The following is a 15347-nucleotide window of genomic DNA, read 5'->3' as shown; positions in this document are numbered from 1 at the left end:
GTGAGTGGGGCACGGCAATCTGGGAGGCAAGGGCTGAGTGTACTAACCAGTATCAGGACTTTAAGGAGGAGATGATACGGGTTTTTGATCGATCTGTTTTTGGGGAGGAGGCTTCCAGGGCCCTGTCTTCCCTATGTCAAGGCAATCGATCCATAACAGACTACTCTATTGAGTTTCGCACTCTTGCTGCCTCCAGTGGCTGGAACGAGCCGGCCTTGCTCGCTCGTCTTCTGGAGGGTCTCCGCGCAGAGGTAAAGGATGAGATTCTCTCCCGGGAGGTTCCTTCCAGCGTGGATTCCTTGATTGAACTCGCTATTCGCATTGAGCGACGGGTTGATCTTCGTCACCGAGCTCGTGGAAAGGAGCTCGCGTTCTCCGTTGCCCCCCTCTCCGCATCACTACCATCTTCCTCTGCCGGCTCGGGAGCTGAGCCTATGCAGCTGGGAGGTATCCGCATCTCGACTAAGGAGAGGGAACGGAGAATCACCAACCGCCTCTGTCTCTATTGCGGTTCTGCTGGTCATTTTGTCACTTCATGTCCAGTAAAAGCCAGAGCTCATCAGTAAGCGGAGGGCTACTGGTGAGCGCTACTACTCCTGTCTCTCCTTCAAGATCCTGCACTACCTTGTCGGTCCATCTACGCTGGACCGGTTCGTCAGCTTCCTGCAGTGCCTTAATAGACTCTGGGGCGGAGGGCTGTTTTATGGACGAGACCTGGGCTCGGGAACATGACATTCCTCTCAGACAGTTAAGGGAGTCCACGGCCTTGTTCGCCCTGGATGGTAGTCCTCTCCCCAGGATTCAGCGTGAGACGCTACCTTTAACCCTCACTGTTTCTGGTAATCATAGCGAAACCATTTATTTTTTAATTTTTCGTTCACCTTTTACACCTGTTGTTTTGGGCCATCCCTGGCTAGTTTGTCATAATCCTTCCATTAATTGGTCTAGTAATTCTATCCTCTCCTGGAACGTCTCTTGTCATGTGAAATGTTTAATGTCTGCTATCCCTCCTGTTTCCTCTGTCTCTTCTTCACAGGAGGAGCCTGGTGATTTGACAGGGGTGCCGGAGGAATATCACGATCTGCGCACGGTGTTCAGTCGGTCCAGGGCCACCTCTCTTCCTCCACACCGGTCGTATGATTGTAGTATTGATCTCCTTCCGGGAACCACTCCCCCCCGGGGTAGACTATACTCTCTGTCGGCTCCCGAACGTAAGGCTCTCGAGGATTATTTGTCTGTAGCTCTTGACGCCGGTACCATAGTCCCCTCCTCCTCTCCCGCCGGAGCGGGGTTTTTTTTTGTCAAGAAGAAGGACGGGTCTCTGCGCCCCTGCATAGATTATCGAGGGCTGAATGACATAACAGTGAAGAATCGTTATCCGCTTCCTCTTATGTCTTCAGCCTTCGAGATCCTGCAGGGAGCCAGGTTTTTCACTAAGTTGGACCTTCGTAACGCTTACCATCTCGTGCGCATCAGGGAGGGGGACGAGTGGAAGACGGCGTTTAACACTCCGTTAGGGCACTTTGAATACCGGGTTCTTCCTTTCGGCCTCGCTAACGCTCCAGCTGTCTTTCAGGCATTAGTCAATGATGTCCTGAGAGACATGCTGAACATCTTTGTTTTCGTTTACCTTGACGATATCCTGATTTTTTCACCGTCACTCCAGATTCATGTTCAGCACGTTCGACGTGTCCTCCAGCGCCTTTTAGAGAATTGTCTTTTTGTGAAGGCTGAGAAGTGCACTTTTCATGCCTCCTCCGTCACATTTCTCGGTTCTGTTATTTCCGCTGAAGGCATTAAGATGGATCCCGCTAAGGTCCAAGCTGTCATTGATTGGCCCGCCCCTAAGTCACGCATCGAGCTGCAGCGCTTTCTCGGCTTCGCGAACTTCTATCGTCGTTTCATCCGTAATTTCGGTCAGGTGGCAGCTCCTCTCACAGCCCTTACTTCTGTCAAGACGTGCTTTAAGTGGTCCGTTTCCGCCCAGGGAGCTTTTGATCTCCTCAAGAATCGTTTTACATCCGCTCCTATCCTTGTTACACCTGACGTCTCTAGACAGTTCGTTGTCGAGGTTGACGCGTCAGAGGTGGGCGTGGGAGCCATTCTTTCTCAGCGCTCCCTCTCTGACGACAAGGTCCACCCATGCGCGTATTTTTCTCATCGCCTGTCGCCGTCGGAACGTAACTATGATGTGGGAAACCGCGAACTGCTCGCCATCCGGTTAGCCCTAGGCGAATGGCGACAGTGGTTGGAGGGGGCGACCGTTCCTTTTGTCGTTTGGACTGACCATAGGAACCTTGAGTACATCCGTTCTGCCAAACGACTTAATGCGCGTCAGGCGCGTTGGGCGCTGTTTTTCGCTCGTTTCGAGTTCGTGATTTCTTATCGTCCGGGCTCTAAGAACACCAAGCCTGATGCTTTATCTCGTCTCTTCAGTTCTTCAGTAGCCTCCACTGACCCCGAGGGGATTCTCCCTGAGGGGCGTGTTGTCGGGTTGACTGTCTGGGGAATTGAGAGGCAGGTAAAGCAAGCGCTCACTCACACTCCGTCGCTGCGTGCTTGTCCTAGGAACCTTCTTTTCGTTCCCGTTCCTACTCGTCTGGCCGTTCTTCAGTGGGCTCACTCTGCCAAGTTAGCCGGCCACCCTGGCGTTCGGGGTACGCTTGCTTCCATTCGCCAGCGTTTTTGGTGGCCCACCCGGGAGCATGACACGCGTCGTTTCGTGGCTGCTTGTTCGGTCTGCGCGCAGACTAAGTCCGGTAACTCTCCTCCTGCCGGCCGTCTCAGGCCGCTTCCCATTCCCTCTCGACCGTGGTCTCACATCGCCTTAGATTTTGTCACCGGACTGCCTTCGTCAGCGGGGAAGACTGTTATTCTTACGGTTGTCGATAGGTTCTCTAAGGCGGCTCATTTCATTCCCCTTGCTAAGCTTCCTTCTGCTAAAGAGACGGCACAAATCATCATCGAGAATGTTTTCAGAATTCATGGCCTTCCGTCAGACGTCGTTTCGGACAGAGGTCCGCAATTCACGTCTCAATTTTGGAGGGAGTTTTGCCGTTTGATTGGGGCTTCCGTCAGTCTCTCTTCCGGCTTTCACCCCCAGTCTAACGGTCAAGCAGAACGGGCCAATCAGACTATTGGTCGCATCTTACGCAGTCTTTCTTTTCGCAACCCTGCGTCTTGGTCAGAACAGCTCCCCTGGGCAGAATACGCCCACAACTCGCTTCCTTCGTCTGCGACCGGGCTATCTCCTTTTCAGAGTAGCCTCGGGTACCAGCCTCCGCTGTTCTCATCTCAGTTCGCCGAGTCCAGCGTCCCCTCCGCTCAGGCTTTTGTCCAACGTTGCGAGCGCACCTGGAAGAGGGTCAGGTCTGCACTTTGCCGTTATAGGACGCAGACTGTGAGGGCTGCTAATAAGCGTAGAACTAAGAGTCCTAGATATTGTCGCGGTCAGAGAGTTTGGCTCTCCACTCAGAACCTTCCCCTTAAGACGGCTTCTCGCAAGTTGACCCCGCGGTTCATTGGTCCGTTCCGTATTTCTCGGGTCATTAATCCTGTCGCAGTTCGACTTCTTCTTCCGCGATACCTTCGTCGCGTCCACCCGGTCTTCCATGTCTCCTGTATCAAGCCCGTTCTTCGCGCCCCCGCTCGTCTCCCCCCCCCCCCCCCCCATCCTTGTCGAGGGCGCACCCATCTACAGGGTCCGCAGGATTTTGGACATGCGTCCTCGGGGCCGTGGTCACCAGTACCTCGTAGATTGGGAGGGGTACGGTCCTGAGGAGAGGAGTTGGGTTCCCTCTCGGGACGTGCTGGACCGTGCGCTGATCGAGGATTTCCTCCGTTGCCGCCAGGTTTCCTCCTCGAGTGCGCCAGGAGGCGCTCGGTGAGTGGGGGGGGTACTGTCATGTATTGTCATGTTGTGTCTTTCTGTCCTTTCCTTTCACCCTGTCTCCCTCTGCTGGTCGTATTAGGTTACCTTTTCTCCCCCGCTTTCCCCCAGCTGTTCCTTGTCTCCTCTGACTACCTCATCCACCCCTTTTCCCACCTGTTCCCTTTTTCCCTCTGATTAGGTCCCTATATCTCTCTCTGTTTCTGCTCCTGTCTTTGTCGGATTCTTGTTTGTTGTGTTTCATGCCTGAACCAGACTATCGTCATGTTTACTGTAACCTTGTCCTGTCCTGTCGGAATCTGCCGGTCTATCTGAGCCTACCTATGTTTGGTTATTAAAGAAGCTCTGTTTAAGTTAATTCGCTTTTGGGTCCTCATTCACTCACCGTAACACATCACTTGGAGTCTGTCACCCAGTAAACTGGGACCTTTAGAGACATGATGGCAAACACTCACTTAAAGATTAACAGGGCTTACTAGAGAAGGATGTGCCAGAGAAGGAGAGAAGAGCATGCAGGGTCCCGTGAATGATATATCACAAGCAGATCACTTGTGTAGGCCTATGCAATCCCTGTCCTTTGGGACACAAGGCATCTGAACACAATGTGGCTTGGATGTTACAAAGGTTCTCTTTTTCTTTGCATGGTGTCCTAATGGAAAATATTTTAGTCTCTGGTTGATACTTCATACAATGGAAATGTCTCAGATTGATTTCATACAGTAAAAGCTGTTTGTGATTACGTTTCTGACTTCACTTTTCTCTGTTCATTTTCAGCATGACAGGGCATCAAGGTAAGTACAGATTTAGATATTCCTTCTCTTGCGTTCTTCTAAATTTGAGATCTATTTTTGTTTTTTAGCTCATGAGATATACAGAACCAGTCAAAAGTTTGGACATGTCTACTCCTTCAAGGGTTTTTCCTTATTTTTACTATTTTCTACATTGTTGAATAATAGTGAAGACATCAAAACTATGAAATAACACATATGGAATCATGTAGTAACCAAAAAAGTGTTAATCAAATCAAAATATATTTTAGATTTTAGATTCTTCAAAGTAGCCACCCTTTGCCTTGATGACAGCTTTGCACACTCTTGGCATCCTCTCAACCAGCTTCACCTGGAATGCTTTTCAGGAGTTCCCACATATGCTGAGCACTTGTTGGCTGCTTAACCTTCACTATGTGGTCCAACTCATCCCAAACCATCTCAATTGGGTTGGGTGATTGTGGAGGCCAGGTCATCTGATGCAGCACTCCATAATTCTCCTTCTTGGTCAAATAGCCCTTACACAGCCTGGAGGTGTGTTGGGTCATTGCCCTGTTCAAAAACAAATGATAGTCCTACTAAGCACAAATCAGATGGGATGGCTTATTGCTGCAGAATGCTGTGTTAGCCATGCTGGTTTAGTGTGCCTTGAATTCTAAATAAATCAGCAACAATGTCACCAGCAAAGCATCATCACACCACCTCCTCTATGCTACACGGTGGGAACCACACATGCAGAGATCTTCCATTCACCTTCTCTGCATGTCACAAAGACACAGGGTTTTGAACCAAAAATCTCAAATTTGGACTCATCAGACCGAAGGACAGATCTGCAAAGGTCTAATGTACATTACTCCTGTTTCTTGGCCCAAGCAAGTCTCTTCGTATTATTGGTGTCCTTTAGTAGTGGTTTCTTTGCAGCAATTTGACCATGAAGGCCCGATTCATGCAGTCTCCTCTGAACTGTTGATGTTGAGATGTGTCTGTTACTTGAACTCTGTGAAGCATTTATTTGTGCTGAAATTTCTGAGGCTGGTAACTCTAATGTACTTGTCCTCTGCAGCAGAGGTAACTCTGGGTCTTTATTTCCTGTGGCGGTCCTCATGAGAGCCAGTTTCATCATAGCGCTTGTTTTTTTTGACTGCACTTTAAGAAATATTTTTAAGTTCTTCAAATGTTCTGTATTGACTGACCTTCATATCTTAAAGTAGTGATGGACTGTTGTTTCTCTTTGCTTATTTGTGCTGTTCCTGCCATAATATGGACTTGGTCTTTTACCAAAGAGTACTGTCTTCTGTATACCAACCCTACCTTGTCACAACACAACTGATTGGCTCAAATGCATTAAGAAAGAAAAAAAAAGACACAAATTATATTTTAACAAGGCACACCTGTTAATTGAAATGCATTCCATGTGACTACCTCATGAAGCTGGTTGAGATAATGCCAATAGTGTGCAAAGCTGTCATCAAGGCAAAGGTTGGTTATTTTGAAGAATCTCAAATCTCAAATATATTTTGATTTATTTAACACTTTTTTGGTTACTACATGATTCCATAGTTTTGATGTCTTCCTTATTATTCTACAATGTAGAAAACAGTAAAAATAAAGAAAAACATTTTGAATGAGTAGCTGTGTCCAGACTTTTGACTGGTGCTGTACATACAGCACTCCAAATATATATATCTATGTCAATGTTTCAACAACAATGTATGTCAGTGTTTCAACACTGTTGCAATGTCAGCTGTGTTCCTCCCAGGTTGGACTCTGGTGGTGGGGACAGCAAGGCTGAACCCCTGGGCAGAACCAGCTCCTACACACGGAGGGAGACCAGACTGACAGCATTGAACAAGCAGGAGGATGACACCAGCCCCAGGGACTACAAGAAGGTAGGCGTACTGTCGGACCAGAAGGGAAGCAGAATTGTTTTTTTTATTTTTTTTATCTTAGACTAACTGGTAAACAAACAAAAAAACATACAGTACCAGTCAAAAGTTTGGAGACACCTACTCATTCAAGGGTTTTTCTAAATACTGTAATTACTATTTTTCTACATTGTAGACATCAAAACTATGAACTAACACATATAGTGTAGTCATGTAGTAACCAAAAAAAAAAAGTTTAAAACAAATCAAAATATATTTTATATTTGAGATTCTTCAAGAATCTTTTTGCCTTGATGACAGTTTTGATTCACCTGGTGCAGAGCTGGACTATCATAGGACAAATGTTTACATATGATAAGGTGTCTCCAAGTGGCATAAGCATTAACCCTTTGGTTTGTCCTCTTTCAGATGTATGAAGACGCCTTGGCAGAGAATGACAAGCTCAAGTCCCGGCTGGATGACAGCAAACACGAGCTGACCAAGATCCGCTCCCAGCTGGACAAAGTCAACCAGGTACAGTAATACTGTACACAACACTGACACTGTCCTGTATAGCCATCTGTAGACTATCTTAATTAAGTTCAGTCTAGTTCACACGTCTCAACAACATGCATATTGCATGTTAGCAATACATTGTTCAAAGCAACCGCAAGATGATTAGAGAATGAACCAGTGTACCCCCCACAAAGTTGTCAAACATACTGTATATAAAATTCAGTTTTATCCCATTTTAAATCAACCCACTGCATTATTTTTTCACTTTGTGATAACAGTGCCACTCTGTCTTACAGAAACAGGACAGAATATCTGAAAGATCCACTGTACTTGAATCAGAAAAAAGGGTATTTATCACTTGTTCTAAAATCTTGAGGGCTTCTTTTTCTTTTTTTTCACAAAGCCATCTGCCTCATCTACTTGATTTCACCACTCCAATTCTCTTTCAACCCTGACAGCTTGACGTCAACATTTTCTTTCACTCTCCTCTTTTTTTCTTCCCTGCCACGCCCTGATCTGTTTCACCTGTCTTAGTGATTGTCTCCACCCACCTCCAGGTGTCCCCTGTTTTCCCCATTAGTCCCCGGTGTATTTATCCCTGTGTTTCCTGTCTCTCTGTGCCAGTTCGTCTTGTTTTGCCAAGTCAACCAACGTTTCTCCTGACTCCTATTTTTCCCAGTCTCTGTTTTTTCCTAGCCCTCCTGGTTTTGACCCTTGCCTGTCCTGAGTCTGAATCCGCCGGCCTGACCACTCTGCCTGTCCTGACATCAAGCCTGCCTATCCCCTGGTACTGTTTGGACTCTGTTTGGACTCTGGTAGAGGAACTCTCTCCTGTCCCCGACCTGTCTTTTTCCTACCCCTTTTGGTGTAATAAATATAGGAGCTCCACCATCTGCCTCCTGTGTCTGCATTTGGGTCTCACTTTGTGCCCTTATAGTACAAACTGGCCATGACAGACCCAGCAGACTTGGAACATTTCCGTCGAACATTCCCTGCAGGGAGCCACCATTGAGAGGCATGAGGAGCTACTGCTGGACCTTTTAGAAGGGCTTCGTTCCCTGACCGAACGCCACAACCAAGGGTTCAAAGGCTATTATGGAGCAAATCAGTGAGTTAGCTCCTAGGCAGCCCGCCACCTCTGAGACCTCCTAACCACCCAGTAACCTTTCTACTACTAGTGGATTTGATTTGTTTTTCTACTACTAGTGGATTTGCTGTGTAGGAGCAGCAATCCGCTGTGTGCCATAGTTTGGAGGAATTCATGGCAGAAGTGAAGAAGGTTTTCGATTCTCCCGTGCCCGAGAGAGAGGCGGCTCAAACTACTACAGGTTCATCAGAACTCCTGTAGCGTGGCAGACTACGCAGTAGATTTTTGCACATTGGCTGCCGAGAGTTCCTGGAATCCGGAGGCTCTGTTTGACACCTTCCTCCACGGACTGTCAGAGGGGATAAAGGACAAGCTCGCAGCTTGGGAAATACCACGGGACCTCAATTTCCTCATCGCCCTGGCAGTCAGGATTGATGGGCGCCTACGAGAACGCCGGTGTGAGAGGAGGTTGGGTCTCGAGAACACTCATTCGTCTGCTGATGCTGGTACCCCTCCGGAATCCGGAAATCCCCGAAGTTGGTATATCTGAGAAGAGCTGAAAACAGCCGAAGTTCCCAGAGAATCATTGGCAACGGGTGAGTTGGATTCTCCTGAGCCCATGCAACTGGGAAGAGCTAGGTTATCGGTTGGGGAACGCTCACGTAGTTTGCATTCTAACTGTTGTCTGTGCAGTGGAGGGGCGGGACATTATATAGCCACTTGCCCGGCTAAGAAACCCTTTTTAGTGGGTACAAGTACTCTGGTGAGCCAGACTGGGAGTCCCCTAACTTCCATCACCAGTCCACCTTTTTTGTGATTCTGCTGTGGGGAAACCAGTCTGTCTCTCCGGGTGCTCATTGACTCTGGGGCTGATGAAAGTTTTATGGATGCTACCATGGTTTCTGAATTAAGTATTCCCACTCAACTTCTCTCTGTCCCCATGGATGCAAGGGCACTGGACGGCTGCTCTATTGGAAGAGTCACCCGTAGCACTGTGCCCGTTCATATACGGGTATCAGGAAACCAAAGTGAGACCATTCAGTTCCTCCTCATCTTTTTTTCCTCTCTTCCTATGGTTTGGGATTTTCTTGGCTCCAGAAACACAGTCTTGTTATTGACTGGACCACGAGCTCCATCCTGGGTTGGAGCCCGTTTTGTCATTCTCATTGCCTAAAAGCGGCACAGACGTCCTTGAGACGTCTCCCTCAGGACGTAAGCAAATCCACGGATGTCTCTGCCATCCCCACTGAGTACCATGACCTCCTGGAGGTCTTCAGTAAGGCACGGGCTACTTCTCTTCCCCCGTACCATCCTATGATTGTGCCATTGATCTCCTCCCAGGCACCACACCACCTTGTGGTCGTCTATATTCTCTATCCGGCCCAGAGACCAAGCCCATGGAAGAGTACATTGAGGATTCTCTAGGTACTGGAGGCATGCGTCTGTCTGCATGTCCTGCCGGCGCAGGGTTTGTCTTTGTGGAAAAGGACAAGAACCTGCGTCAATGCATTAACTACTGGGGTCTGAATGATATAACGATCAAGAATTGTTACCCCCCTACCACTCCTCTCCTCGGCCTTTGAACCTCTCCAGGTGACCAACATTTTTTCCAAACTGGACCTTCGGAATGCCTACCACCTGGTTTGGATACTCTAAGGAGATGAGTGGAAGACAGCATTTAACACAGCCAGTGGACATTATGAGTACCAGGTCATGTTGTTTGGACTCATCAACGTCCCCGCTGTCTTCCAAGCTCTGGTAAACGATGTGCTCCAGGACTTGCTAAACCGTTTAGTGTTCATCTACCTTGACGACATCCTGTTTTTTTCCCGGTCTGCCCAAGAACACGTTCTTCATGTCAGACAAGTCCTTCAGCGCCTCCTGGAGAACCAATTGTTGGTGAAAGCCGAGAAGTGTGAGTTCCACCGCTCTGCAATCTCCTTTCTGGGATATGCCATCACTGATGGAAATGTCCAAATGAATCCTGAAAAAGTGAAGCAGTGGTAGTGGCCTCAACCTACGTCCAGGGTGCAGTTACGTTTCCTGGGGTTCGCTACAGCCATTTCATTCGGGGCTACAGCACCCTGGCAGCACCCCTCTCTGCACTCACCTCTCCCAAAGTACCGTTCACATGGTCTCCAGCGGTTGACAGAGACCTTGTGGACCTGAGGCATCGGTTCACCACAGCACCCATCCTCGTCCATCCGGATCTATCCCGTCAATTTGTGGTAGAGGTTGACGCTTCTGATATTGGAGTGGGGGCCATCCTGCACCAGCAATCTGCCCAGGACCAGAAGCTCCATCCCTATGCCTTCTTGTTCCATCGTCTCAATTCTGCAGAGAGGAACTACGACCTAGGCAACCGAGAACTTCTGCCGGTCAAGATGGCGCTGGAAGAGTGGAGACACTTGCTGGAAGGAGCAGAACAGCCATTCTTGGTTTGGACCGACCATAAACATTTTGAATATCTCCGTACAGCCAAGCGCCTTAACTCCAGGCAGGCCTGGTGGGCTTTATTGTGCACCAGATTCAACTTCACCATTTCCTACCGCCCAGGTTCCAAAAATGTGAAGCCTGACACCCTCTCCCGCCAATACAGTTCCTCTGCCACACCCCCGGTCTCCGAAACCATTCTCCCTACCTCATGCATTGCGGCTTCACTTGATTGGGGTATTGTAACCTTGGTCCGCAAGGCACAACATTTCCAGCCTGGACCTAAATGGGGCCCGGCTAACCGGTTGTTTGTCCCTAACTCAATATGATCCTGGAATGGGCTCATTCCTCCAGGCTGACCTGTCATCCAGGTTCCCGTTGTACCCTAGCTTTTGTTCGACATTGTTTCTGGTGGCCCACAATGGTTCCTGACATCTCTGCCTTCGTCGCCACGTGCACAGTGTGCTCAGAACAAGACTCCACGGTAAGCTCCTTCTGGCCTCCTTCAGCCACTACCTGTCCCTCATTGTCCCTGGTCCTATATCTCTCTGGACTTTGTCACTGGGCTCCCTCCATCTGATGGTAACACTGTCATTCTGACGGTATTAGACCGGTTCTCCAAGGCTGCCCATTCCATCCCGGCACAGCTTATGGTGCAGCACGTCTTCTGGATCCATGGACTTCCGGTGGACATGGTCTCCAACTGGGGTCCTTAGTTCTTGTCTCAGTTCTGGAAGGCGTTCTGCACACTTATTGGGTCATCGGCCAGCCTGTCCTCCAGATTCCATCCCCAATCCAATGGCCAGTCGGAGCGAGCTAACCAGGACCTAGAAACCACCCTAAGATGCCTGGTCTCAACCAACCGCACTACCTGAAGCCAACAACTGGTCTGGGTGGAGTATGCCCGGAAAACCCTTCCTTATTCAGCCACGGGACTCTCCCCTTTTGAGTGCTATCAACCTTCAATCTTACCAGAACAAGAGCAGGAGGTTAACGTACCCTCGGACCAGATGTTTGTCCACTGCTGTCGATGTACCTGGAGAAGAGCTCGTGCGGCACTTCTCAAGACCCACTCCAGGTATCGTCGATAAGAGGACCACCGCCAGCCTCCAGCTCCCCACTACCGCAGAGGGTATGGCTTTCCACTCGGGACCTGCCCCGTTTCATGGGGTCCTTTTCCCATCTCTAGGGTCCTTAGTTCCACTGCTGTCCATCTTGTTTTACCGCGTACTCACCCAACTTTCCATGTGTTTAGGATTAAGCACGTGCCTCACAGCCCTTTAGCTTCTGTCTCCAGGCCCATCCCTCCCACCGTGTCATCGATGGCCATCCAGCATACACGGTTCAACGTCTCCTTGGTGTTCGACCATGGGGCAGGGGTTTACAGTACCTGGTTGACTGGGAGGGTTATGGCCCAGAGGAGAGGTGCTGGGTTCCCGCTAGAGACATCCTGGACCCGGCCCTCATTGCAGACTTTCACCGCCGAAATCCCGGTCAGCCAGGTATGCGCCCATGTAGGACACCAGGTGGCGTCCCTAGAGGGGAGAGGGGGGGGGGGGGGGGGGGGGGGGGTACTGTCATGCCCTGATCTGTTTCACCTGTCTTGGTGATTGTCTCCACCCACCTCCAGGTGTCTCCTGTTTTCCCCATTAGTCCCTGGTGTATTTATCCCTGCGTTTCCTGTCTCTCTGTGCCAGGTCGTCTTGTTTTGCCAAGTCAACAAGCGTTTCTCCTAGCTCCTATTCTTCCCAGTCTCTGTTTTTTCCTAGCCCTCCTGGTTTTGACCCTTGCCTGTCCTGGCGCCGAATCTGCCTGTTCTGACCTCGAGCCTGCCTGTCCCCTGGTACTGTTTGGACTCGAACCTGTCCACTGAACCCCTGCCTGTCCTGACCTCGAGCCTGCCTATCCCCTGGTACTGTTTGGACTCTGACCTGGTTTATGAACTGTCGCCTGTCCCCGACCTGTCTTTTGCCTACCTCTTTTGGTGTAATAAATATCGGAGCTCCTCCATCTGCCTCCTGTGTCTGCATTTGGGTCTCACCTTGTGCCCTTATAATCTCTTTTCTTCTGATCTCTTCCATGTCATATTACTGTGTGTTGGTTTCTGTATGTTCATTCCACTATGGGCTCATTATCATGTGTGAGAATTGAAAAATAACTCAACTTAAGATTTCTACTTTTAACATCCATTTTGATTCTGACCCGAATGACCTGTTCTAACATTTACCCTTCTCAGGAAAAACAGGCTCTGGAGAAGAGGGTAACAGACATGGAGGAGGAGCTCAAGGTAAGGCCTTCACTGTAACAGGAAGGGCGGAGGTCAGCACAAGGCTCTGCTTGGTAATTATAGGAAAACAGGTGAGGTTGAGGGAGTAGGCCAAATTTCAGGCTCATTATCCAGCATCATTCTGAGTATTCCCTGCCAAGGTCAGGGCTCAGGAAAGGGAGTGAGAAACTCCACGCTGCTACAGTCACACACCCAGCAGCACAGCCTGCTGTCTGTTATAGGCTACACATATTTAGCATTTCAAAGAGCAAGGGGGAGAGCAAAACAGCAGCAGGATATCATTCAGGACTGAGTAGACGTGAACCTAATGTAAGTTGGAACCACTTCTAGCAATATCCAAAGGTTATGATGACTACTCAGCATGTGACACAGAGATGTGAGACGGAAGACGGGAACAGAATGTTTGACCCCATGTTGTGACCCCATGTTGCCTCAGCAGGAAGCTGCCCCAGTGAGAAATTTCCGCTGTGGGTACCAGCCCTGAGCCCCAAGCATGAGGCAGGCTGGCTCAGGGCCAGGGAGGGGGGACGGGACGGTGAGTGGTCTGGTCGCCACCGAGAAGTGATTGACACCTGCCTGTCACCTCACCTCTTTAGAGACCTGGGCATGAACACATGTCTGTGCACACAAACATACACATTGCACACGTTAGAGTACATACACCAGATACGTATGTAAAGTCATATCCCAGCAGGCTGGCTGTAATGTCATTACAACAAAAAACCAGGTTGCTTGGATGTCATTGCAACCAGTTTTGCTCACTGGGATAGAGATATGCACATGCAACATTATACTGACATGCTTTCCCCTATTCACATATTCTGGTGTGTTTCTATACTTTTCCCTGTGCCACAGTGTCTGTCCAATGTGTGGAAATTCTGGTTACTCCCTATGGCTCACTGATCTTTGGTTTTCTTCTTTTGAATAAAGGGCTAGGATTATTCCTGTCAGCCTCTGAAACTTCAGCTCTGGCAACATTTGGGAATTTATCTACAGGGCTTAGTGAAGTCAGCTCTGGTAGATATCAAAGAGATCAAGAGCGTTAAAACATCATGATGGATAACTATGCATTCTCTCTCAATCTCACCCCTCTGGCTCTCTCCTCTCTACTCTCTCTCTCCACTCCAAGATAAACTTTTCAATGGTGGTCCTTCAGAACAGTGTGTTGTGAAAGGCTTACCGAGACAGCACAGAGGAACATTCTGACATATCCATGAATTTTTCAGTCCGAGTAAAGGCAGACTTCAAATGTTTCCTCCAAAGTGCCCTGGGGTGTTAGCAGCTGGATCTCCTCAATCTCTTTCTCCCTAGTCTTCTCTCTTTCTCTCTAGCCTCACTGGGCTTCTCTCTTCCTTTTCCCCCAGCTTTTCCCTTCCCTTCAGGCTAATCTTAACTTCTTCCCGTTCTACCTGACTTTCTTCTCCTCTCTGGGTTGCTGAGGGGAAGCCTCTGAGGCCACTCTCTGAGCCACATGGGGCTCGACTTTCCTCTGTCTGTGTGTGCTGCCTCCTTGCGTGCCTGTGGTTTCCCTTAGGAACGGCGTCAATCCTCAGACCTGATGTTTACCTCAGTCTTGCCAGGGAAATTAATATTTTCCATTTTCCTATAACTTATTGGGCTCTCTTACTTATGCTGAAATTTAATGTTATATTGAAAGTCCCCTGCCCACTTCTCACCCCAGCATGACTGACAAGCTATGTAATCCATACAGCATCTCCCCAGCCACTGCCTTTTTAAAACTGCCCAGGTTTGTGGAGAGCAGAACTTAGGATAGCTCCTTGCTGTGCTTAGCTTTTCTTTTGCCTAGATTTTTCTTGTTTCCTTTTACAGTATCTATTTGTGTGAATGTCGTTGAGGAGCTCCTCAGTGTGTACGTCTGCCTCTGTGCATGACTGTGTGTGTTTATATCTCGGTCTCCTCCCGTGCACTGGCCTGCCCCCCTGCTCTGTCTTTCTGTCTCTCCATCTTCCTGTGTGTATAGGCCCTCCCTGTTCTGGCACTGCGGAGCGGCAATGAGCGTCTCTTGGCTGAGAACAGGGCCATGCTGCGTGTCCTCGCCCACCTTTCCCAGATGGCCTCCCTGCCTGAGACAGAGGACCTCTAACCCCCCCTGTCCCCCAAGCCTCCACCTCTCTACCCCCCTCTTCCTCAGCCACACATCCTCCTCTGCCTTCCTCCTCCTGGTTCTCCTCCTGCTGCACCTCCTCCCCTCTCTGCTGCTGTGCTGCTGTACTCTTCTCAGGCAGGTTCCGCCCACCTCTCACTCCTCCACCTTTGGCCTCTCTCACTCATGTGAGAGTAAAACCCCTCTCCCTAAATAATCTTGTGACCGCTGCCTTTAAATCTATTTTGAGCTACATAGCTGCATAGGCGAATTACTAGGCTGTGTAGAGACCAGGACAGTAGTAGTTGCAGCCTAAGGTTTCTCCAGTGGTTATTATTACAGTATAGTCAAGTGAGTCACTTAATCAACAGCTTGAACGAACCCAGAAACAGTCTGGAC

The 15347-nt window shown here is 49.1% G+C and overlaps 1 protein-coding gene across 10 annotated transcripts in view; it reads left to right on the top strand.

Annotated features, from left to right (window-relative positions):
* LOC110492173 (protein phosphatase 1 regulatory subunit 12B) overlaps nt 1-15347 on the top strand; it is a 45084-nt gene that overhangs the window by 27678 nt on the left and 2059 nt on the right. For 2 of the 10 annotated variants that reach the window (XM_090203184.1, XM_090203188.1), the window contains 7 exons: nt 4664-4680; nt 6416-6545; nt 6951-7055; nt 7334-7384; nt 11855-12059; nt 12794-12844; nt 13284-13379. In XM_090203184.1, coding sequence (XP_090059310.1) covers nt 4664-4680; nt 6416-6545; nt 6951-7055; nt 7334-7384; nt 11855-12059; nt 12794-12844; nt 13284-13379 — 655 coding nt within the window. Of the gene's footprint in view, nt 1-4663; nt 4681-6400; nt 6546-6950; nt 7056-7333; nt 7385-11854; nt 12060-12793; nt 12845-13283; nt 13380-15347 lie in introns of all 10 variants that reach the window. The other 8 variants (XM_090203183.1, XM_090203187.1, XM_090203186.1 and 5 more) reach the window with 6 other exon arrangements.

This window comes from Oncorhynchus mykiss, chromosome 16, assembly GCF_057628025.1.
Source record: "Oncorhynchus mykiss isolate SJ-2025 chromosome 16, ASM5762802v1, whole genome shotgun sequence".
Taxonomy (NCBI): domain Eukaryota; kingdom Metazoa; phylum Chordata; class Actinopteri; order Salmoniformes; family Salmonidae; genus Oncorhynchus; species Oncorhynchus mykiss.
This window is presented reverse-complemented; position numbering and strand designations above follow the sequence as displayed.